Source organism: Podarcis erhardii (assembly GCF_964252035.2).
Source record: "Podarcis erhardii genome assembly, chromosome: 7".
Taxonomy (NCBI): domain Eukaryota; kingdom Metazoa; phylum Chordata; class Lepidosauria; order Squamata; family Lacertidae; genus Podarcis; species Podarcis erhardii.
The window spans coordinates 16,106,031-16,128,732 of record NC_138511.1 but is presented as its reverse complement, the minus strand read 5'-3'; the positions used below and the strand labels follow the sequence as shown (position 1 = coordinate 16,128,732).

The 22,702-nt window shown below is 48.2% G+C and overlaps 2 protein-coding genes across 3 annotated transcripts in view; one reads left to right on the top strand and one right to left on the bottom strand.

Annotated features, from left to right (window-relative positions):
- The window catches only part of LOC309346798 (protein-arginine deiminase type-3-like), a 33,159-nt gene extending 13,472 nt beyond the window's left edge, over nt 1–19,687 (top strand). Inside the window, exons 2-16 of the mRNA XM_081870998.1 lie at nt 648–828; nt 1,431–1,503; nt 1,937–1,998; nt 2,909–3,023; nt 4,310–4,435; nt 5,711–5,892; nt 7,304–7,407; nt 9,309–9,420; nt 10,173–10,280; nt 11,961–12,118; nt 13,586–13,730; nt 15,550–15,643; nt 15,988–16,070; nt 17,017–17,151; nt 17,649–19,687. Coding sequence (XP_081727124.1) covers nt 648–828; nt 1,431–1,503; nt 1,937–1,998; nt 2,909–3,023; nt 4,310–4,435; nt 5,711–5,892; nt 7,304–7,407; nt 9,309–9,420; nt 10,173–10,280; nt 11,961–12,118; nt 13,586–13,730; nt 15,550–15,643; nt 15,988–16,070; nt 17,017–17,151; nt 17,649–17,882 — 1,912 coding nt within the window. The 3' untranslated portion in view covers nt 17,883–19,687. The remainder of the gene's footprint in view (nt 1–647; nt 829–1,430; nt 1,504–1,936; nt 1,999–2,908; nt 3,024–4,309; nt 4,436–5,710; nt 5,893–7,303; nt 7,408–9,308; nt 9,421–10,172; nt 10,281–11,960; nt 12,119–13,585; nt 13,731–15,549; nt 15,644–15,987; nt 16,071–17,016; nt 17,152–17,648) is intronic.
- Nucleotides 18,956–22,702, bottom strand: part of RCC2 (regulator of chromosome condensation 2) — a 29,466-nt gene continuing 25,719 nt past the window's right edge. For both annotated transcript variants that reach the window (XM_081871073.1, XM_081871074.1), the window contains one exon: nt 18,956–21,409. In XM_081871073.1, the coding sequence (XP_081727199.1) occupies nt 21,305–21,409 (105 nt within the window). In that variant the 3' untranslated portion in view covers nt 18,956–21,304. The remainder of the gene's footprint in view (nt 21,410–22,702) is intronic.

Sequence of the window (22,702 nt, the reverse complement as noted above, 5' to 3'; positions counted from 1 at the left end):
TCAAGAAAATTACGCGTCTATGGTTATTTTTGTAATTTGTGTGTAATTTGATACTTGTGGGGGGGTTTTTTGTGTGTGTGTTTTCTTGTTTTTTCTTGTTGTATAAATAAATATTTAAAAAAAAAAAAAAAAAAAAAAAGAGAGAGAGTGAGTGAGCCAGGTAGGGGCAGAGAGCTGCGAGTGCGAGCGCGTCCCCCCAAATGTTGCGCCCGGTGCGGCTGCCCCCCCCTGGACCCCCCACACTACGCCACTGAGTTCCAGAGATTACGGTAGTTACTGCTGCACTAAAAGACTGATTTCTCACAAGCGAATCCACTGCATTCACAATTTATATCTGTGTGAATAAAAATCATGGGACACTTTTTCACTTTTAAGTAGGAGTGTATAGATGAGCATCTTTGAAGATGCCGCCTCCAGGCTGTTTCTAAGATGGCCTGTGGCAATGACTGCTTTTAATATTAAAAAGAAATCCCCTCATTGCCAGGAATCTCATTGGCTGACCTCAAGCCCGAAATTACCTTTTGGCCTGGTCTACCTCCTAGGGTTGTTGTGGGGATAAAATGGAGGGAAGGATGGAGAGCTCTTTTTAGGAGCAAATTTTAAATGGTAAATGGAATGGGTGCTATGAATTATCTTCTCTATTTCAGGGCAGCCCCAAGTGGTGCTACAGCCTTTGATGTCTGGGGAACATCTGGGGTGAACCTCTATATTATCCACAATGGGGAGGTTTTGAAGATCCCCTCTTGTGTGCCCAAATGGCCCCTTGATTGTAAAGTCGAGGTGGTGGTCATGATGGACCAGCCAAGCGCTGAAGTCAATGAGGACAAGGTGAGAAACTCCGAAGGCTTTGATGGAGCAGAGGAGGAAAGGAAAGAGCTAGACCTGATTCGGAAAAAGGTGTGCTAGAATTACTATAGCTATCATTGGAGCAGCTTCCCTGTAAGAAAAGGTTGCCACATTCAGGACTTTTTAACTTTGAGAAAAGGCGAGGAAGAGGTGATCAAGTGCATCTCAAATCACATCTCTTGTTGTCCTTCAGTATACCTGAAGGAGCGTCTCCACCTCCATCGTTCAGCCCGGACACTGAGGTCCAGCTCCGAGGGCCTTCTGGGGGTTCCCTCACTGTGAGAAGTGAGGTTACAGGGAACCAGGCAGAGGGCCTTCTCGGTAGTGGCACCCGCCCTGTGGAACACCCTCCCACCAGATGTCAAGAAAATAAACAACTATCTGACTTTTAGAAGACATCTGAAGGCAGCCCTGTATAGGGACGTTTTTAATGTTTGGTGATTTATCGTGTTTTTAATATTCTGTTGGGAGCCGCCAAGAGTGGCTGGGGAAACCCAGCCAGATGCGTAGGGTATTAATTATTAATACAAAATACAAAATAATAATAAATATTCCATTTGCTGAAATTGGCCATATCTTGGCAGGTCAGAATTTCATACTACAAGGACAATGGGAGGACACCAATGGCGAAAGCTCTGCTCCACCTCACCTGCATGGGTAAGACAGGAACTGTATAGAAAATAGAATTTGTGTGTGTGTGTGTGTGTGTGTGTGTGTGTGTTTTTCACGGGATAGTTACTCACAGTAAAATGTTAATACCATGAAGACCTACTTCCAGAGGACTAGCACTTTAAAGACAAACAACTTCATTATGACAGAAAACTTTCATGGACGACAGTTCGCTTCATCAGCTGCATGAAGTTAAACTATGGAACTCACTCCCACATGAGGCAGTGACAAACACCAGCCTAGATGACTTTAAAAGATTTGACAGATTTGTGGAGGAGAGGGCTATTGATGGCTATGTTCCAGTATTTGGTAACACAGACATCCTGGCATCAGCAAGCCATCTTGCCAGGCTGTTTGGGGATCCCGCATGCAAATTTTCTCTGTTTCCTCCCTTGTCTCTCCCCCCCCCCCCATGCTGCAGAAATCTCCCTGGATGCAGACATGAACCGTTCAGGAACCGTGCAGAGGAGAGCCAAGAATAAGGTCAGGAAGGAGGGATAGGGGAGTCCGGGCATATTGTGTGTGTTTATTTATATCCAAAAAGCAAAGGCTGCTTTTCCACCTGAAGGGCCCTTCAAGGCAAGAAACCCAAGAGCCTTTCAGCAAGGAGGGGGGTGGAGCCTGTGGAGAGGGGGCATGGCCTAGTGCTGGAGAGAAATCCCGTGGTGGGGTGCATTTTGACCCTGGGCCTTAGGTCCCCTCACCACCCTACCTTAAAACCAACCTGTTCCTTCTGTAGTTGTGAGATACAAGTACAGTCATACCTCAGGTTAAAGTAGCTTCAAGTTAAGTATTTTTGGGTTGCGCTCCGCGGCGATCCGGAAGTAACGGAGCGCGTTACTTCTGGGTTTTGCCACTCGCACATGTGCAGACACTCAAAATGATGTCATGCGCATGCGCGGAAGCGGCAAAATGTGTCCCACGCAGATGCGCAGACCCGTGTTACATTTACTTCAGGATGCGAACGGTGCTCCGGAATGGATCCCGTTCGTATCCTGAGGTGCCACTGTATTGGGTCCCAGGGGTGAACGAAGGCGTCATGACACCCGGGACGGGGCATTGCTACGTAGGGCGCATGTGCGGCATTGTTACGTACAATGCACCACCATGCATAGAGACGCCGCACATGCACTGTACATAGCAGTTTGCTGCTGGCAGCAGGATCCTCTGCTCTCGGCTGCAGCTGTGAATGGAGGATTCTCCACATGCGGCTGTGGCAGCGCGATGGCTGCTTGCGCCGCCGCGGTGGGGCGAGCCCCCACGGGGTGCCTTATTGTCACCCCCCAAACATGGCACCTGGGGTGCCCCGCCCCCCCCATTGCAACGCCACTGTTGGGTCCCATATATTTGTGGTGGGGCTAAGCCTCGTGGTTGATGTTTTTTGTCCCTGCAGAAAAACTGGACGTGGGGACCCGAAGGCAAAGGAGCCATCCTCTTGGTCAACTGCGACAGGGACGAACCTCAAGATAAAATGGACAACGAGGACAAGAAGCTGGAATCGTTTGTTGGTCAGTAACTGACGGATCCAAGGCTACCTAAACGGCCTCGGTCCAGTATACCTGAAGGAGCGTCTCCACCCCCATTGTTCTGCCCGGACACTGAGGTCCAGTGCCAAGGGCCTTCTGGCGGTTCCCTAGCTGCGAGAAGCCAAGTTACAGGCAGAGGGCCTTCTCAGTAGTGGCGCCCGCCCTGTAGAACACCCTCCCACTGGATGTAAAAGAGGAAAACAACTACCAGACTTTTAGAAGACATCTGAAGGCAGCCCTGTTTAGGGAAGCTTTTAATGTTTAATAGATTGTAGTATTTTAATAGTCTGTTGAAAGCTGCCCAGAGTGGCTGGGGAAACCCAGCCAGATGGGTGGGGTATAAATAAATTATTATAATATTATTATTATTATACCTTACACTGAGTCAGACTCATGGGGTCTCACTCAGTATTGCTAACTCTGAATGGCAGCAGCTGCTCAGGGCAGGGGGGATGCTTCAGCCTACCTGAGGATGCCAGGAATTGAACCTGGGACCTTCTGCAACAAGGCAGGCCCTTCCCTTAAAAACCGAGATTCTAGTCCTCATCGTTCTGAAGGAAGGACTTTTTTGAATCGTCTCTTCCCAGCCCTACCTACAGATGCCAGGGATTAAACCTGGGAGATTTTGCACTCATCAATCGTGTTAGAAACTAAGAGATGAAAGCTAGGAGCTAAACGGCACCTTAAACCTAGGTTATGGGCGCAATAGCGGACTGTCTAGGCGTGCTTTTTTTTATAACAATACAAAGCTGAAGATGAATGAACTGCAGCTAAAATCTTATGTTCATTTTTCACATGGTCTAGTCCTTCTCCTGCCCACCTCCCTAATATTCTTAAGAGGATCTCTTCTCCAGTCTTTAGAGAGTGGCTAGAAGTGGGGAGGCAGAAAAATGTCCTCCTTTTCTTCCACTCTGCAGTTTCAATCTGAAATCTTACTGCCCCCAGAGCTAAGAAACTGCTTGCGCTAATGAAATTCCGTCACAAAAATGCACCTAGAACAATGGGAGTTTCGAACACTGATCCTTCCCCTAAATTAAAGTAAGAATCTTGTCCTCATTGTTCTTAGAATTTGTAGAGTTGGAAAGGGTCTTTTTTGCTGGACTCTTTTGCCCAACGTGGAGCTTGAATCCACAACCCTGAAACTGAAAGTCTCCAGCTCTACTGGCTGAGCTACCCCAGCTCTGAATAAAGGTGGTTGATTTAAACTCCATTCAGCTCAGAGCTTTGCTACTGAGCTACAGTCAGTTTCCCTCTGCTTTCCTCTCCAGACCGCAGGGATATGTCGCTGATGATCCTGACAACACGTGGGCCTGAGGACATTTTTGAGGATCACCAGCTGGTCCTCCACATCTCAGCATCTGACGCAGACAAAGTGGGAGTCTTCCATGCTCAGGGTAAGTGTTGTGGGGTTCTCAAGCAGTGGTGGTTCATCTCAGGTGCCAAAATGTCTCAGACTGGCTCTGATTGGCTGATGGGAGTTGGAGTCCAGCAACATCTGGGAAGGTTGCAAGTTTCACATCTCCGAACTAGACCATCACTTCCCTTCACTGTCCCTAGCTGCCCCCTTCACAGTTCTGGCTTCTTTTAATGTAGAGATAGGGAACCTGTGACTTCCCCAGAGGCTGTTTCATCAGAGCTGTCATTTTCTCTGACCATTAGCCATGCCGCGGGCCAGATGGCAGCTGGAGTCCGGCAAGATCTGGAGAGCCATAGATGTGTTTCCCAAGATAAATTCAACAGTGTAAATAAGTTTTGATGGATGTAACAATGGATTACTGAATGGTTTGGTTCATATAAAATATGCAGGGATGTATGGTATGCAAAAGGAACGCGGGTGGCACTGTGGGTTAAACCACAGAGCCTAGGACTTGCCGATCAGAAGGTCGGCGGTTCGAATCCCCACGACGGGGTGAGCTCCCATTGCTGGGTCCCTGCTCCTGCCAACCTAGCAGTTCGAAAGCACGTCAAAGTGCAAGTAGATAAATAGGTACCGCTCCAGCGGGAAGGTAAACTGGCCACATGACCCGGAAGCTGTACGCTGGCTCCCTCGGCCAATAAAGCGAAATGAGCGTCGCAACCCCAGAGTCGGCCACGACTGGACCTAATGGTCAGGGGTCCCTTTACCTTTTATGGTATGCAAAATGAACCACGGAATGAGAAGAAGGGAAATCATTGATTTAAGGTTGTTTAAATGAATATTTCGAAATGTAATTTATATATATATATGATGATCCCCATCCCTACTCTAAATCCTGATTTTCTTTGCTGATGTGTGAACGCAACCCCTTGGCATGAAAGTGGAGATACAATATGTACTTTTTTGTTACACAAGAAAATCTTTAATCCATCATCATCATCATCATCATCATCATAGAATTGGAAGGGACCGCGAGGGTCATCTAGTCCAACCCCCTGCAATGCAGGAAAGTTTTGCCCAATGTGGGGTTTGAACCCACGACCCTCAGATTAAGAGTCTTGTGCTCTACCGACTGAGCTAACCCAGCCATGTGGCAGTGAGTTCCAGGGGTTTAGTTAATCAAAACCAGTTTATTTGACAGCGATGAAGAGTTTGCTTCCAGAAGCAAGCCAGCAAGCAAACAAATGAATGAATGAATAAATGAGGGACAGGCACATGATTTTGTATGAGAAATGACGGGTTTGATTTACAGGGAAAAGAAAGAAACTCAGTCAGCACAAGCACGTCCTGGGTCATGGGAAATCCTCCTATGTGGTGGAACCTTCCTGCGACGAAGAGGAGCACCATTTCTATGTGGAAGGGCTAGCGTTTCCTGACATTGGCTTCTCTGGACTCGTGACATTCCACGCCACTCTGCTAGAGGCCACCGCCAAGGTATGGGCAGCGAAAAATGGAAATGTGTCAGAAAGGCAAGGGGTTACTGGGGTGTTGGATAATTAAGGGCATTAAAAGAAGCCTGCAGCTAAATCAGGCCTTCTAGCCTCCCTCGCAGTGATCAACCAAATCCCCAATGGGAATCCTGCAAGCAGGACCTGAACGGTGGTGTCCCCACTTGGGATTCCCAGCAGCTGGGATTCAGAAGCATTGCTGCCTCCATTGATACAGGTGGAACATTGCTATTGTGACTGGTATCTGTTGACAGTCTTATCTCCTCCTTGAATTTCTCTGGAGAATAAAACAGCCTATTATTTTGTCCTTTCTTCCTCACCGTAGCCTCCTTTTCTTGTCTTAGGAGAAAACCAGGACTGTAGGGTTGGTTGGTTTGTTTTTAAGCCCAGGGTTACTCATTTTTTCACCAAAAAATTTTTTCACCAGTGTCTTGGCTGCTGCTGCTGGAAGCTGCAACTGCTTCCTGCTTGCAGAGACCGTATCTCAGCCCATTTGGGCTTGGGCTCATGTTATATTTCTGCATCTAAATTCAAGATATGAAGCATGATGTCCTGATAAGCGTTCAGGCCTAGCATTTTATCCTCCCAATTGTCGTCCTTGGAGTTTAACCCAAGCTTGGCAACCCTCACCACGTCTCATGGCAGAAAATTTCATGGGGTGTGATGATGATGATGATGATGATGATGATGATGATTGATTTATGCCCCACCCATCTGGCTGGGTTTCCCCAGGCACTCTGGGCGGCTCACAACAGAATATTATTATTAAAAATAAATAAAGTGATAAAGCATCAAAGATTAAAAACTTCCCTAAGGGCTGCCTTCAGATGTCTTTTAAAAGTCGGATAGCTTTTTTATTTCCTTGACATCTGATGGGAGGGCGTTCCACAGGGCGGGCGCCACTACCGAGAAGGCCCTCTGCTTGGTTCCCTGTAGCTTCACTTCTCGCAGTGAGGGAACCACCAGAATGGCCCATCATCGCAGTGAGGGAACCACCAGAATGCCCATCATTGATTGTGGGATCCTGTGCAGTGGGGTATTGGGACTGACCTACTGGAAGAAATGTTCTCCACGCCTGCTCTTGGGTACAAGATAAGAGGCAATAGCTTCTGTTCATTCTCGGAGGAGTTTTGGTCCTCTAGATTTCGCTAAGCTAGACCATCACTTGCCTTCACTGCCCCTCCCTGCCTCCATCACAACTCTGCCTATTTATACTGTTGTGATGGGAAATCTGTGACATCCCTGTCCCTCGAGATGCTGCTGGATTGGGGCCTTTCCCCCCTACCATTAGGCATGCTGCTTCCTGGAGCTGAGACTGTCATGTGCCTGAATAGTTCTGGTTCGAGTCTCTCTTTCCAACCTCTTTCTCAGCTGGCCTCTGCTCTCCTCCACTACAGGCACTTCCTGAGGCCCCAATTTTTAACGACACTGTTGTCTTCCGCGTCGCTCCGTGGATCATGACCCCCAATACCTTGCAGCCGATAACGGTTTACGTCTGCAGGTGAGAGCTTCAGCAAATAAGTCCGCATCACTGTGGCCCAGTGCACAGATGCACAAGCATAGGACTTGTGGATCAGGTGTGCCACGTCAGGGATGGAACACTGATGGTGGTCTGAGGTGAGGCAGGGACTGAGAGCCATGTTAGTGGTCAAAACCAATCAGGATTAGAGGGAAGACTGGAACTGAGGTCTGGAGGTCCAAGACCAGAAATGCCAGAGCTCAGGTAGGCTTCGTTGCTCAAGCGAAGCATCACTAGCCTGAGAACATCAGAGAAGCCCGGCAGCTCTCCCTGTCAGTTTGCATTTCTTAGTGCAGAAAGTATTGATCTGATGTGTAAAAATCTTTCCTATTCTACTTAATTCAAGAGGGTTCTGGAAGCTTCTGTGTGAAAGAAACAAGCAGAATGTTCCTGATGTTTGGGTTATACCAGGGGTCGGCAACCTTCTTCAGCCATGGGCCAGTCCACCATCCCTCAGACCATGTGGTGGGCTGAACTATATTTTGGAGGAAAAAATATGAACGAATTCCTATGCCCCACAAATAACCCAGAGATGCATTTTAAATAAAAGAACATATTCTCCTCATGTAAAAACACGCTGATTCCAGGACCGCCCAGGGCCGCATCCAGCCCACGTGCCTTAGGTTGCCTACCCCTGGGTTACACCTTCAGAAAAGCCGAGTAAAGCTGGCCTAAGCTGGTTTTCTTTGTTGGCAAACGCTCTTAGGGAGATGGCGACCCCCCCCCCCGAACCTCTGAGTGTCTCCCGGTAGACACTTCTCTGGAATGGCATGTCCCTTCATCTCCAGAGTGCCTTTCTGCAACACTTCTCATATGAAAAGTGCACACAAGTCTTCTGGCATCTTACAACTAGGAAAAAAATATCTGTAGATGTAAACTACATTTTGTTTGCATTCTATACAGACAATCCATAATCACATCTGTGTTCTCCAAGCTCTGGCAGAACAACTGTTGCATACTGCAAAAAGTGAAAGTACAGTACAAAAACACGCTCAGACGGAAGAAATAAGACAGTCTTCTGTTCCTACACTCTTCTCAGACATCTCATGTGATTTATACTAATCATACCAGCAGTATCAGTTGCATAAAATCCCAACACTCTTACCTCTTCTGTCAAGGTCAAGGTCATGTTGACTATAAAGTAGGGCCAGAAGAAGTCTGGGTTTCACTTTCTCTTTCTATTTCTTTTCCTTCTGGTGTGGTGTTTTGTATATATAGTAATACCTTGGATCCCCAAACACCCCAAATACCTTGGATCCTCAAACGTTTTGGGCTCCCAAACGCCACAAACTTGGAAGTGAGTGTTCTGGTATGTGAACGTTCTTTGGAACCCAAACCTCCGACGCGGCTTCCACGGCTTCTGATTGGTTGCAAGAGCCTCCTGAAGCCAATCTGAAGCCATGCTTTTGGTTTCCGAATGTTTTGGAAGTCAAATGGACTTCCGGAACGGATTCCATTTGACTTCCGAGGTTTGACTGTGGTATGCTTAGTGTTAGGTTTTAGACTTATTATAGGACATTTTAAGCCTGCTGCAGCTGGATTTCTTATGGACAGTGCCAATCCTGAATGTAATGTATTTGTGACCATTATACTCATTTGCCTTCAGTAGCAGTAAAGCTCTGCTGAATGAAATGAAATTACCTCTGGTCTATTTTTGGGAATTCTGCAACGTGTTTAAGTTTTTACTCTGCTAACTATACATTGGGATCTACTCTGGATCAATATTGATTAGAATTTCAATGGCGCTCCCCACCTGAAATTCAGAAGTCTCGGATGGTGGAGTCGGAGCATAGCCATTGTAGCTAATCTTCTTTTGAAGCCTTCCTTTCCTTCACCTGCTCTGCTGTTCATCGGTGCCCATTTTTCTGCCTTTTGACATCCAGTATAAAAGAAAACACAGATTTCGTGGTGGAGATCAGCAAGTTGTCCAAGAAAGCTGGCTGCAGATTGATCATCTGTCCAGAAGCAGAAAATCGAGGTGACCGCTGGATCCAGGTAGATTGGAGTGTTCGTTGGGGGGGTGCAGGCGGGTGGAAGTCCGAGCAAACTCTTACCGTATTTTTCGCTCTATAGGACACACTTTTCCCCTCCAAAAATGAAGGGGAAATGTGTGTGCGTCCTATGGAGCGAATGCAGGCTCCTTGGCTTCAGCGATAGCAACGTGAAGCCTCCAAAGCGCAGAGGGAGAGCTCCCTCCGCGCTCCGGAGGCTTCATGTTGCTTTCGCTGAAGCCTGGAGAGCGAGAGGGCACCAACCCCTCTCGCTCTCCAGGCTTCAGGGATAGCCTCCTGAAGCCTTTGGAGGGCAGCCGAAACTCGCGCTGCGCTCTGAAGGCTTCGGGTTCCTTTTGCTGAAGCTGGGAGAGCAAGACTCTCCTGGCTTCAGCAGAGAGGGAGAGCTGCGCAGCACCCCTTCAGCCAAGCGGGAGGAGAAATGGAAGGGGCTCCGTTTCTCCTGCCGCTTCACTGAAGGGGCAATGAGCAGAGAGGGGGAGAATTTTTTTCCCTTGTTCTCCCCCTCTAAAACAAGGTGCGTCCTATGGTTGGGTGCATCCTATAGAGCGAAAATACAGTATTCGATGTATTTACCATTTATCAGCCTGGCAAAAACAGCCAAGGAAGGTGCAAGGCAGGGTTGTGAAGGGTGCAGCCTAGGGAGCATTCCAAGGGCCAGAGGGTCTTGGGGTTCCTCACCCCTTTCTTCCTCACATGTCTTTATTTCTTCCCTGTTTTCTTTGGTGGCACCAGGATGAGATGGAGATCGGCTACACGCAAGCGCCACACAAATCCTTTCCCGTGGTCTTCGACTCACCTAGAAATGGAAATCTGGATGGCTTCCCCTTTAAGACTGTTCTGGTAGGAACCTCTCTCCCTTTTGTCTTCAAATCGGAACCTTTGAATTTGTTTTTTTAAATGCTGCAATAGTGCAATTTGCATGAAGGGTTTGAGTGTTAAGGCAGCTCCACAGTTGCACCCCCATCTGCCTGCCCCGATACTGGTTTGTTAGTATATTATGCATTTTTGCGGTTTTTAAAATATAACATTTTGTTGTTTTTCATACAATTTGAACAAGTTCCATTCACTTTCAATACAATGTTCTCTTAACTTAATGGTTTTGACTTCCCATCCTTACTTCCATGATGTTTCTTTTCAAATCCTTTATCCACTGCCATAAATGTAATACTTAATCTATAACATATATACTAATTTACCGTATTTTTTCCTCTATAAGACTCACTTTTCCCCTCCTAAAAAGGGGAAATGTGTGTGCGTCTTATGGAGCGAATGCAGGCTGCGCAGCTATCCCAGAAGCCAGAACAGCAAGAGAGATTGCTGCTTTCACTGTGTAGCGATCCCTCTTGCTGTTCTGGCTTCTGAGATTCAGAATATTTTTTTTCTTGTTTTCCTTCTCCAAAAGCTAGGTGTGTCTTGTGGTCTGGTGCGTCCTATAGAGCGAAAAATACGGTGCATTCCTTTCTCATTCTCATTCCTTTACTTATATTTCCAGTCCCACCTGCCATTTCATTTGACTATAATATTTTCCCAGATAGCCCCTAAAGGGATCTCCACTCTTTGACAAACATGTAGTCTTTTGGCTCTCTTAATTTTGCTGTCAATTCCGCCATCTCCGTATAGTCTGTTTTTGTGTTTCTATGCTGTAAACCACCCTACAATCATTGGCTGAAGGGTGGTAGAAAAAATGATTGAATGTGCTAGAAACCTGGTAGATTACTGCAGTCTGCAGGATATTCTCTCCTGCGAGTTCCAGAGGTCTCGGAAGCCCACTCTGCTGTGATTTAGAGCAGGATCTTCATTGTGGCTGCTCCTTTTATCTGGAGTAGTCTTCCTCCCCGCTGGATCTGCCCTTTCCGGAAACCATGGAAGACATTTTTGTTCCAACAGCCTTTCCCAACTGGATAAATGCATGAGCGTCCACTTATTAGGGTTTTAGGCTTGTTTCAAATGTATCTTTTAATGTTTTTAATGTTTAATGCTTTTATTATTTAACAAACCACTGTATTTTAATACTTTGTTGGAAGCCGCCCAGAGTGGCTGGGGAAACCCAGCCAGATGGGCGGGGTAAAAATAATAAATTATTATTATCTGCTGTTTTGTTTTGTTTTGTTTTGTTTTGTTTTGTTTTGTTTTGTTTTGTTTTGTTTTGTTTTGTTTTGTTTTGTTTTGAAACTTTGGCTTTTTTGCTGTTTCCGAAGTGCATTGTCTTGAGAAAATTGCACAGGAGGCAATTAATAAAATGATTAGAATAATGATAATGCATCTACCTGCCTACCTACCTAATCTGTACTGGCCATCGTTTCGCTTTGTGCCATCCACTCTGCAGGATCTGTCTATTGGCAATTGAATTTTGCAGCCGGCTGTACACAATTCGAATCGCCCACATGAGCACCCCTTTTGCGTCACTCCACCCTGTAGCTTCTGCAATTCAAACACAATGGACACGAGGTCATTTTCATAGAGGGGCAGCCTTGTCGCCGAGATCACTCCTAATTCTGTTGCCCTTTGCTCCCACCCCAGGGCCCGGATTTTGGCTACGTGACCCGGAAGGCAGAAGGCAAAGGCAACAGCGTCTCCACTTTGGACTCATTTGGGAACCTTGAAGTCAGCCCTCCAGTGACCGTCAGGGGCAAAGAGTACCCCCTGGGGAGGGTCATCATCGGGAGCGCCTTACCCATGTAGGTGGAGAGGGTGTGTGTTGGGGGGGGGGAGAAAAAGCCCTGGCGTGATGAAGCATCTGACAAGGACTCACATACACATGGACCTCCTTCTCGTCTCCCTTTCATCTTGTTTCTTCACCCATGTCTCATTCTAGCCCAGGCAACAGTGGGAAGGGAGGAGGAGGAACACAGAAAGTTGCTTTATCCTGAACCATATTGTAATGGTTCTAAGGGGGTTGCTCGTGCGTAAGTTTCCGCCACTCCTGGCTAGGTTGCCTGGTTGAACACTTGCACTCGTGGCTGTCTCAGTCGCTGGTAGAATCCGTCAGTGGGCGTTTCTTGAACTTCTTCCAGCAAAGAAGTTCTTTGACGCCCAGTCGCCTCCTACTCTCCCTGTGCGGAAGTCTTCTGCGCAGGGAGGGTGTGGGCAGCGGAGGACCTGTGCTCTCCCCGCTGGTCTCCGGTGAGGAGTCCAGGAGTCTTTTCTCCGATTCCCCCATCTGCCCCCCTCCTTCTCTACTGGTGCTACGCTGATTTCCTTCCCCAGCGGATGGGCTGGCTCTCTCCCTACTGGGACCCTCTCCAGCATCCCTCTGGAGCCCTCTCTCCTCCCTTGGCTCTGATGGCAGTTCCCTGATACATATCATTGGTCAATCTGGGCTGGTTTTCTTTAAAAAGTTTGTTTATACTTTTTGAATTTATACGTTTCATAAATTTTACAAACGTTTTAGCATTTCAAAGTTTGTCCCCCCCCCCTTTCTGTGGTTCCTTACATTTATTTTTAAATACCTTCTGTGTATCCAAATTCATTTAATTTTCTCATCTAATTATCTCCTCTTATGGAACTGCAGGTTATTACAATAACCCTGCCAATGTTCTTATCTGATTACAGTTTATCTGTAAATATTCACTAAACCATTTCCATCCTTTTATAAAAAGTTTGCTATCTTGATTTCTTATTTGTCTGGTAAGTTATGCCATTTCTGCATCTTCCATAAGTTTTTGTATCCATTCTTCCTTTGCTGGGACTTCTGCTTCTTTCCATTTTGGGGCGAGTAACATTCTTGCTGCTATAGTCACATACATGAATAAGTTTCTATACAATTTTGGTAGTTCTGTCCCTATATAATTCCCAAAAGAAAAGCTTCTGGTCTCTCTCTCTCTCTTTTTACAAAGGTTATTTTAAACATCCTTTTCAATTCATTATATATCATTTTCCAGTAAGCTTCAACCTTACTACAAGACCACCACATATTATAAAAAGATAAAACGGTTCTTTTTATCATATGTTCTTTTTTATAAATCTGGGCTGGTTGTAAGGAGGCAGGTGGATGAGAAGTCTGTTGAGAACACTTGGTGTGCCCTGATGAACCAGGGCACTGGTGGATATGAGATTGGGCTGGGTAGTACTTTCACGGAGGCAAAGTCCTTGCCTTTGGAATGGATGCCAACCCTAAGTAAACTCTGCCTCTCTTTACTTCCTAGGCCTCACGGGGACAAGATGGTCAAAGTCGTGCGGGACTTCCTCTATGCCCAGGAAGTACAATTGCCCATCGAACTGTATTCTGCCTGGCTGCTGGTGGGGCATGTGGACGAGTTCATGTGTTTCGTCCCAGCCTCTGACAGGAAGGTACTGCCATGGATGCAGAGGGATGGTGCGAGGCCATAGCTGTCAACCGTTCCTTATTTGGCGGGAAAGTCCCTTATCCCAGCACTGTGTCCCGCTGCTGTCCCTTATTGATGATGTCCCTTAAATTTCCCGGGTTTCAAAGGAAGCAGCTCCCCTCCCTCCCTCCCTCCCTCCCTGCCGGACAGGGAGGAGGGAGGCTCCAACTGTGTTGTTTGGCTGCGTTGCTCACCCAATAAGGAGTCTAAGAACGACTGGGGGGTGGAGCTTGCATGCCTTGTGCCGATCAAATCAGCCGCATTGCCTGGGGACTCGCCTTTGCTCAGCGCTTCCCAGCGGAGAGGTGACGGTGGTTTTCCTTGCTGCATCCCCTTTGCTGGGTTGCTGTGCTGTGGGAACCACCGCTTGAGGCTTCGTTTGGCTGCTGGCTGGGCTTTCTGCCTTTGGCTCACAGGTGCTCAGAAGTTGAACGTACCTGTGCTTGGAAAATCCCTTATTTCGGCTGCTGGTCCCTTATTTTTGAGGCTGCTGGTTCCTTATTTTCAAATCTGCAAGTTGACAGCTATGTGCAAGGCACTAACTGGAGAAGGGAAGAAGGCTCAGAACCAGGGGATTGGTGGTGGGGTGATGAGTGGTCAGAGGGAGACGATGAAGCAGACTGAGAGGAGGAGGTTTTGGAAGCTGAAGAGACAACAGGGTTTAGTGAGCAGGAAGAGGCTGTGGCAGAGAGCAGTCCAGACACAGAGGCGGGAGAGGAGAGGAACAAGGCAACAGATAAGGCTGGCTGCAGAAGAACCCAGGGAGCCTCCCCCTGCTGCCATGTCTGGCTCCTCTCCCCCTTGGTCTCCCAGAACATGAAGAGAAGTAAAATGGTGGAGTAATGAGAAACTAGGTGAAGCAATCTGAGATTACTTGGGAAGGACTCAGGAGAGTGTTAGGGAGTGGTGGGAAGGCTACTTCAATCCTACTGGCAAGTGTTGTTGTGATCACTGTTTGGGTTTCTTTGAATAAAGAATTAACGCCCCTGACAATGGGTGTTTTGTTGCTGACTCCAGCTCCTGACAGGTACACCCTGTCCACTGCTTTCAGCATTTTAACCTGTTTACTCAGAGGATATTTGTTCCCTCATATTTTGAAACCCACCCAATCTAAAAGGCAGTGAACAGAAGCTGTTGGCAACATAAGTAATAATGATAATAATTTATTATTTATACCCCACCCAACTGGCTGGGCCTCCCGAGCCACTCTGGCCATTTCCCAGCAGAATATTAAAAACACGCTAAAACATCAAACATTAAAAACTTCCCTATACATGGCTGCTTTCAGATGTTTTCTAGAAGTCAGGTAGCTGTTTATTTCCACAAGGCGGGCGCCACTACCGAGAAGGCCCTCTGCCTGGTTCCTTGTAACCTCGCTTCTCGCAGGGAGGGAACAACCAGAAGGCCCTCGGAGCTGGACCTCAGTGTCTGGGCTGAACGATGGGGGTGGAGACGCTCCTTCAGGTATACTGGGCTGAGGCCGTTTAGGGCTTTAAAGGTCAGCACCAACACTGAATTGTACTTGGAAACTTTGGAAGCCAATGTGGGTTTTTCAGGACCGGTGTTATGTGGTCTTGGCGGCCGCTCCCAGTCACCAGTCTAGCTGCCGCATTCTGGATTAGTTGTCATTTCCGGGTCACCACTCTGGCAAGACAGTATACGAGCAGGTAGGGTCTCAGCCTGCGTACCGATGGAGCTGGTAGGCAGCTGCAGTTCCAGAGGGCACCATGTTGGCTGTACCCCTGAGCAGCCTGTCTCACTTCACTCCCTCTGTTCCTCTCCAGGGTTTCCGCCTGCTTCTGGCCAGCCCCAGTCGCTGCTACAAGCTTCTGAAGGAGAAGGAGCAAGAGGGGTACGGCGATGCCATGATGTTTGATGGTAAGGTGGCTCTTCTTTCTCCTCTGCAGGAGCCGACATGAAGTCTGGGCAGGAAGTTGCATACTTTGCATTAAGGCCCCAAGAAGCTAAACCTCACAACTGAACTACCCCATCTCACTCCAAGGGGTTGTTGTGTTTTGCTCAAAATCAGGGGTGGGGAACCTCAAGCCTGGGGGCCAAATATGCCCCCCCCAAGTCTTATTTACCTGACTCTCATCTGAGCTAAATATTACAGTGCAGTATGGAGCTGAGGACATGTATTTTGGACCAATAATTTAAGGGATGGTAGTGGGGAACATAACAGTCATAACATGAATGAAGCAGCCACCTGATTCTTATTACAGGGCTAGGCAAAGATGACAAAGAAATTTCAATAACAACAATCCTGGCTGACAAATCCTTGAGGAGCATCAATGAGTATTACCAGGTAATTGTCACACCCCTTTCTCCCACATAGTCATTTGATTATGAACCTGGACACTTTCTAAATGATATTCATTGTGATGGCGGGTCTGACTGACTGATGTTCACCTTCATGGCAGAGCGGAGATTTTAATCCTGGCATCCAGGGTCCTTGAGCCACACCCTAACCGCTACACAATATAGATCCTTTCCTCTGCACTGAAATAGAAATCTGCAGATCACAGGGAGGCAGCAACAGTCTCCCTGCCCTGTGCTTGTGGCAGAGAAGTTCCCTGGCACAGACAGGCTGTTGCAGAGATGCACGTGAGCTGCAAGGGAATCTTTGCAGTCGGGCTTCTGTAAGGGAAAGGGAAATTGTCATTTGAGTTGGGATGAGTTCACGGGGTGTTAGAGACAGGAGCGGCTTTGTGGGGGATGAAGACCCATGAAGTGATAAGGCAGGTGAAGAGGAAGTAGACTAGAAGGGACAAGGATGAAGCCCAGAGGTTCCGAGGAAAGCTTGTAGAACTGAGAAAGTCAGGAAAGGCTGCATGCTTGGGACTGAGTATGTGTCAGTCTGGTCAAGAGACAAGCTAAGGAGAAGGACCATTGTTCAGTGGTACAGCACCTGCCTTGCATGTGGGGTGGCAAAGGTTCAGTCCCCCACTGCATCTCTAAGTGGGGCATCTGAAACCCTGGAGAGCTATTGCTGCCAGTCAGGCACAAAAACTGGTGTAGGGACTAAAGTGCCAAGGATCCCACTGTTTGGAAATTGGAGGTATGCTATGGAACAGAAGCTACCGTTTATGTGCAAGGCCACACACACCATGCAATCTGTGGCAGTGTTAGGAAATACCACCAGGAGCATGACTCCATTGGCACACCTGTCAAATCTTTAACTGCATTGTGCCTTCACTTGTAGTGATGCAATGAATTCCTCTCTCTGAGGCATGTCTTCTCTCACTCCCCAGAAATGCATTGACTGGAACAGAGACCTCCTCAAAGAGGAGCTGGAACTGGAAGAGGAGGACATCATCGACATCCCCCAGCTCTTCACTCGCTCTTCTTTCAGCCCCAGCAAAGCTGTTGCTTACTTCCCGGACATAGTAAGGCCCTGCTCAAAAGGTCCTTTTGCAATGAGCCACCACACTTGCCAGACAGACCACAGATGCGGTTTTCTCCCTAAGGGGCCAGATTTGGCCCAGTGGCCTCAAGTGCCCGACACTTGCCATGGGGCAAGGGAGTGGGCTGGTCGGCAAGATGCAGCAGTTAGGGCAATGAGAATGTTTGTCATGGAGGTCCTGGGTACAGCATCTACAAATAGGGTTGCAAATGTTGCTGACAATCTTTGAACTGGATGAATCCAAGGGTCTGATGCTGTGCAAGGTAGTCCCCCGCCCCCCCCCCCGAGATTCCTGTCTGGAGCTGCTCTTAAAATGACAGCGTCTCTCTCCCCCCACCCCAATTTTCTTAACGTCAACACTTTGCTTGGGTAATTTGCAGTGAGTGGATATTGCCAAGACGACTCTGAAGGAAAGGGTTATAAATGCCCATAGCAGTTTCAGAGTCCCCTTCTCACAGGCATCCCATGTCTCATTTGCAGGTGAACATGCTTGTCCTGGGAAAATACCTGGGCATCCCAAAGCCCTTTGGACCCATCATCCATGAGCAGTGCTGCTTGGAAGAGGAGGTCCGCCGTCTGCTGGAGCCACTGGGGCTGTCCTGCACCTTCATAGACGACTACAAAACCTACCATGAGGGTCTCGGCGAGGTCCACTGTGGCACCAATGTCCGACGCAAGGCCTTTTCCTTCAAGTGGTGGAACATGACCCCTTGAGTGTGGAGATCCACAACCTGCCCTCCTTGCAGGCGAGGAAGATGCCAGGGCAGCTGCTGTGTAGCTTACGCTTAGCTGCAGAATCGTCACTTTCCAAGGAACTGCGTACGGTTCCTGTCTTGCCCAGTTGATTAACTTCGAGGGCTGAGCTGGTTGCTCACCCTCTTTCACGCTCCCAGGTCCACCCACGCATTTCATTCCCCCGGTATGTTACTCTGCAGTCTGAGCCAGATGAAGAGACCATGTTTGCTGCTCAGGAACAATCCAGGCATTCAAATGAGATCACAGATCTCTAGCCTGTTATCTTTTAAAGCTGGGATTTTGGGGGAGGACGGAAAGGGGCTTGAGTGCCTGTTTTTAGTGTAAGGCAGGTCAGAGACACAGAGCCAGTTCTAAGTTACGCAGCATGCAATCCTTCAAAGACCCAGGTTTAGGGGCGACGCACTGGGCAGGGGGTCAGTCCAAAAATTTCTGTGCCGAGGATCTCTCTTCCCCCCCCCCGCCCCCGTGGCACTGTGAAGAGGCTACACCTCTCTAAGTCTTAGCAGAATAAGGAGTGTGAAAAGCATACATTTCTTTGTTTTTTAAAAAATGAATTGATTATGCATTCTATACCTCTATTTTTGATGATTGCAAAACAAGGCGCGTTTGAATAAACTTGTGGAGAAAAGTTGAGCGCTGAGCAAAGTCTTTTGTTGGATGCTGGTGCTGGGGAGAGGTGGGCTAATTCATACATGATCTTTCATAATCCTCTAGACCAGCCTTTCTCAGCCTGTGGGTCCCCAGATGTTGTTGAACTACAACTCCCATCACCCCTAGCTAGCAAGGCCAGAGCTCAGAGATGATGGGAGTTGTAGTCCAACATCATCTGGGGACCCACAGGTTTTGAACCGCTGCTCTAGACCAAAGTGACATGACAAAAGGTACATGGCACAGAGAAAGTGGGTAGGGAAAAGTTCTCTCTCTTGTAATGCTAGAACACTTAGGCAGCCAGTGAAGCTGAATTATGCAGCAAGTTACACTGCGAAACTCCCTCCCACAGTGCTGTTACGTGCATAAGGCTCTACACAATGTTGTCATTTATTTAAACATTTATTTTGAGAAATATATATAAAAAAACCCCAAGAGGAGTTACATGACTAGGCTAGGAACTTATCCCACCAGATTTAAACCCAAAATTATTTGTTTTATCTCTGAGCCCTTCCTCCACAATGAAGAGAGAGAGTGGGGAGAAGAGGGGAAGACACTAGAACAGTTGAACTGTCTAGGTCCAGAAACAAAAAGCCTGTTTTTTATTAAAAAAAACAGAATAATGTCACTCATTGCTGCAGAGGGAGGGTCTGTTTCCTCTCCCCCCCCCATTGCAAATAAGTTATCCCCGAAGTTTTGTTCCAGTTAGGTTTCTCCTCGAAATGTCCTCATGTACCACACACATAACTGCAGCTCCAGAAACGGAACCACTTTTTTGCAAAGGTGAAAAAATGCCATGAAAGAAAATCTCTTCTGGATGACGCACATAACTTGACTAGACAAACAGGAATGGAGACAAAAGCAAACGCTTCAGGTGTAGGTTTTGATCCAATTTTTTCCTTCTTAAAATAAAAAAGACAAATAATAATGCAATGTACAGCCCCTATTTCTCCCCCCCTCCCCCCCCCAAAACAAAAAGCAAAAACTTTAGGGTTGCTCCCTCTAACCCAGCATCCCGGAAAAGCCCCCAACCTTTTCAAGAACTCTGAACCTGCAAATGTTAACGTGGTATGGGGCTAACGTCACCCGTCTGGGAGGACCCCCCTCCCCCCAAAGCAATCAGAGAGCTAGCAGATTCAAGGGAAGGGAAGGGGGGGAGGGGAGAAGGGACCTACTGCTAGAAAAAAAGGGAGTTCATGCTGGGACAGAGAGGAGGCAAGTTCTGTTTCAAAGGCACCAAAATTTCTCCAACACAACACACGGCCGCAGAAGGGAGAAGGAACTAATAGACTTGTTACAGGAATCCGGGGGCCAACTAATATTTCATTGAGGAGGCTGAGCAGTTCTTTAAGTTGTCCCAAAGCACCTTTGCATAACTGTGAAACCCCCCCCCCCCAAGGCGCCCAAAACCGGGAACTGTAGCAGTTTTAAATGGGGTGGATGAAGCCTATGGGTATCTGCAACGTATATGAGGGACAACCTTGCAACTTGCACCAGCTGCAAGCGTCGCCCTGGTTTGTTTGTTTTTTTGGGGGGGGAATAAGCTCCCTCTCCCTTGCCAGAAGGATCCATGAGGCTCACATGGAATTTGGTTAAGAAGAGTGGAAATAGTGGAGTGGGAGAAGGAAGGAGATTCCTTCCATCCAAGTAGCTGAATCAGGACTTTAAATTCTCTATCAACAAAACAAAAGGGCGCCCCCCCCCCTTCAAACCAAGGGTCGCTCCTCCTGCTTCTCTCCCCCCTCTTATTCCTGGGGCTCTGCAAATAAATTCAACCATTCGCTAGGAGGCTGCCGAATGTGATAGCGCCCCCGTGTGGTGGACTGGCCTGGTATTTACAACACTCCCAAGACAGGAGCAGTCAGCTGAGGTGCCTTTTGGAATTCTTGACTACAATTCCCATCGCTTCTGGCCACTGGCCATGCTGTCTTGGGCTGATGGGAGTTGCAGTTCCGCAACGCCATCAAAGGGTTCCCCACTCCCCTGTTTTAGCAGGTGGGGAGCTTATGAAAATCTGCAGTACAGGAGGCACCTCATCAACAGAAAAATCTACGTAATTAAGAAAAAAAAACCTTTTGCAGAAGGCTTGAGCTTGTGGAAATCTGTAGTGCAGCAGGCACCCTTTTTTTAAAAAAATCTGAGATACTTTAAGGACAGCCTTCTTGCAGAGACCTCGAGGTTTCTTGGGAACAAAAAATATATATATACAAGAAAGATGGTCCCTTCCACAAAGGAGGAAATCGTTTCCAGCTGCAGGGGAGGGTGGGAGAAAAAAAAAAGAAGGGTTAGCCTTCACCCTTCTCAATATGCTTGTTACTGGTCTGCCGCTTAACAAAATATCGGATAGGGTAAAGGAAAACAGAAAAAAATGGGCGAATTTGGACAAACAGTCCTGCCATTTTCATCAAAATTCAAAAGAAGCAGATCTCTCTTGATGTAATGTCCCACCTCCATGCCCCCCCCCCCAGCAAAGAAACAAAAATACAAAGCAACCTGTCTTAGGGAAAAGGGCAGGGTGGGCAGGGAAGTCAATGTTAACTGGTAGCTGGAAGCTTCAAATTGCTTATCAAATACGAAATCTTGGGTAGCCTAAGGAGACGAGTGCTGGTGCCTGCAATCTCCCCATCGCGTACGGATCCCATGTCCCCATTGCACACGACGGGAGCAGCGACTGCCTTGTCAGGGGGTGTGGGGCAGCGGGGAGGAGGAGGAGGAAGAGGCCCCCGCGTGGGTCAGAGCGTGCGCGGGTTGTACTCTGGCAGCTTCTTCAGCTTCTCGTTCTCGGCCTCGCTCTCATCGCGGGCAATCGCCAGGGAGTGGGCATAGCCCATCGCCACCTGAGCAAAGCGAAAAAAGACAGCGCAGGGGTGTTAGGAAGATCCAAAGTTGGGGGTATCTAGTCTGGCCTCCTCCTGTTCTCAAGAGCGGCCAGCCAGAGGCCGCACAAAGCCGAGCCCGCAAACAGGACCCTCAGAGAGAAACAGCACCCACACCTTGCTGGGAACTTCGTTTGTGTGTATAGCTCTTCCTTATGCTGTTTGCTTAGACACGAAGGGGAGCAGACATGTTATTCCTTTGTCCTGATGCTGAATAAAATGCCTGTAAATACGCTTTAAAGATAAAGGGACCCCTGACCATTAGGTCCAGTCGCGGCCGACTCTGGGGTTGCGGCGCTCATCTTGCTTTATTGGCTGAGGGAGCCGGCATACAGCTTCTGGGTCATGTGGCCAGCATGACTAAGCTGCTTCTGGCAAACCAGAGCAGCACACGGAAATGCCGTTTACCTTCCCGCCAGAGCGGTACCTATTTATCTACTTGCACTCTGATGTGCTTTTGAACTGCTGGGTTGGCAGGAGCAGGGACCGAGCAACGGGAGCTCACCCCATCGCAGGGATTCGAACCACTGACCTTCTGATCGGCAAGTCCTAGGCTCTGTGGTTTAACCCACAGCGCCACCCGCGTCCCTAAATACGCTTTACACAGCCTTTAATATGCCCTTCTGTTGCACAGAGTTCTTATCTCTGCTGGCTTGCATGCTCAGCTTCTGAAGGTTTCAGAAGCTTGGGTCGCAGATACATGCTGATCCAAGGACCGGAGTTCGCCTGGCCATGTCCGGTGGGCTGGAGCCAGCTGGGGGCCTGCCAATTGCCCCCGTTCCCTTGGACACATCCCAACAAGAACATGGCCTTACTTTGCTCCATGAATTGGTCCAACCCTCTTTTAATGTGATCCAGGTTGGTGGCCATCGGCAACCCTCCCTCCCACAAGATGCAACGAGGATTACCGCACTGGCCCGAATACAAGCTGCGCCTGCAAATAAGCCGCACCTTGAAAATTCCCCAGTACCTCCCCAAGCTGGCACTGGGTTAGGCTGGGGAGCGGTGGGCTGTGTGCCGTTGCCCTGTGCTGTTTCTTGGGGGGGGGGGGAGCTGCGCTCCTTTGCTGATGGCCTCCCCCCTTCCCCTTTGCGGCATGCGCTTGGGATGGGCGCCGTTGTCACGCACCCCCGACAGCCCTCGAATATAAGTTGCACTTTAACTTTTCACAACTGGAATTTGGAAAAAAAGTGTGGCTTATATTCAGGCCAATACGGTAGATTGGGGCAGGGGGGTTGGCTGCCAGGCCAGGAC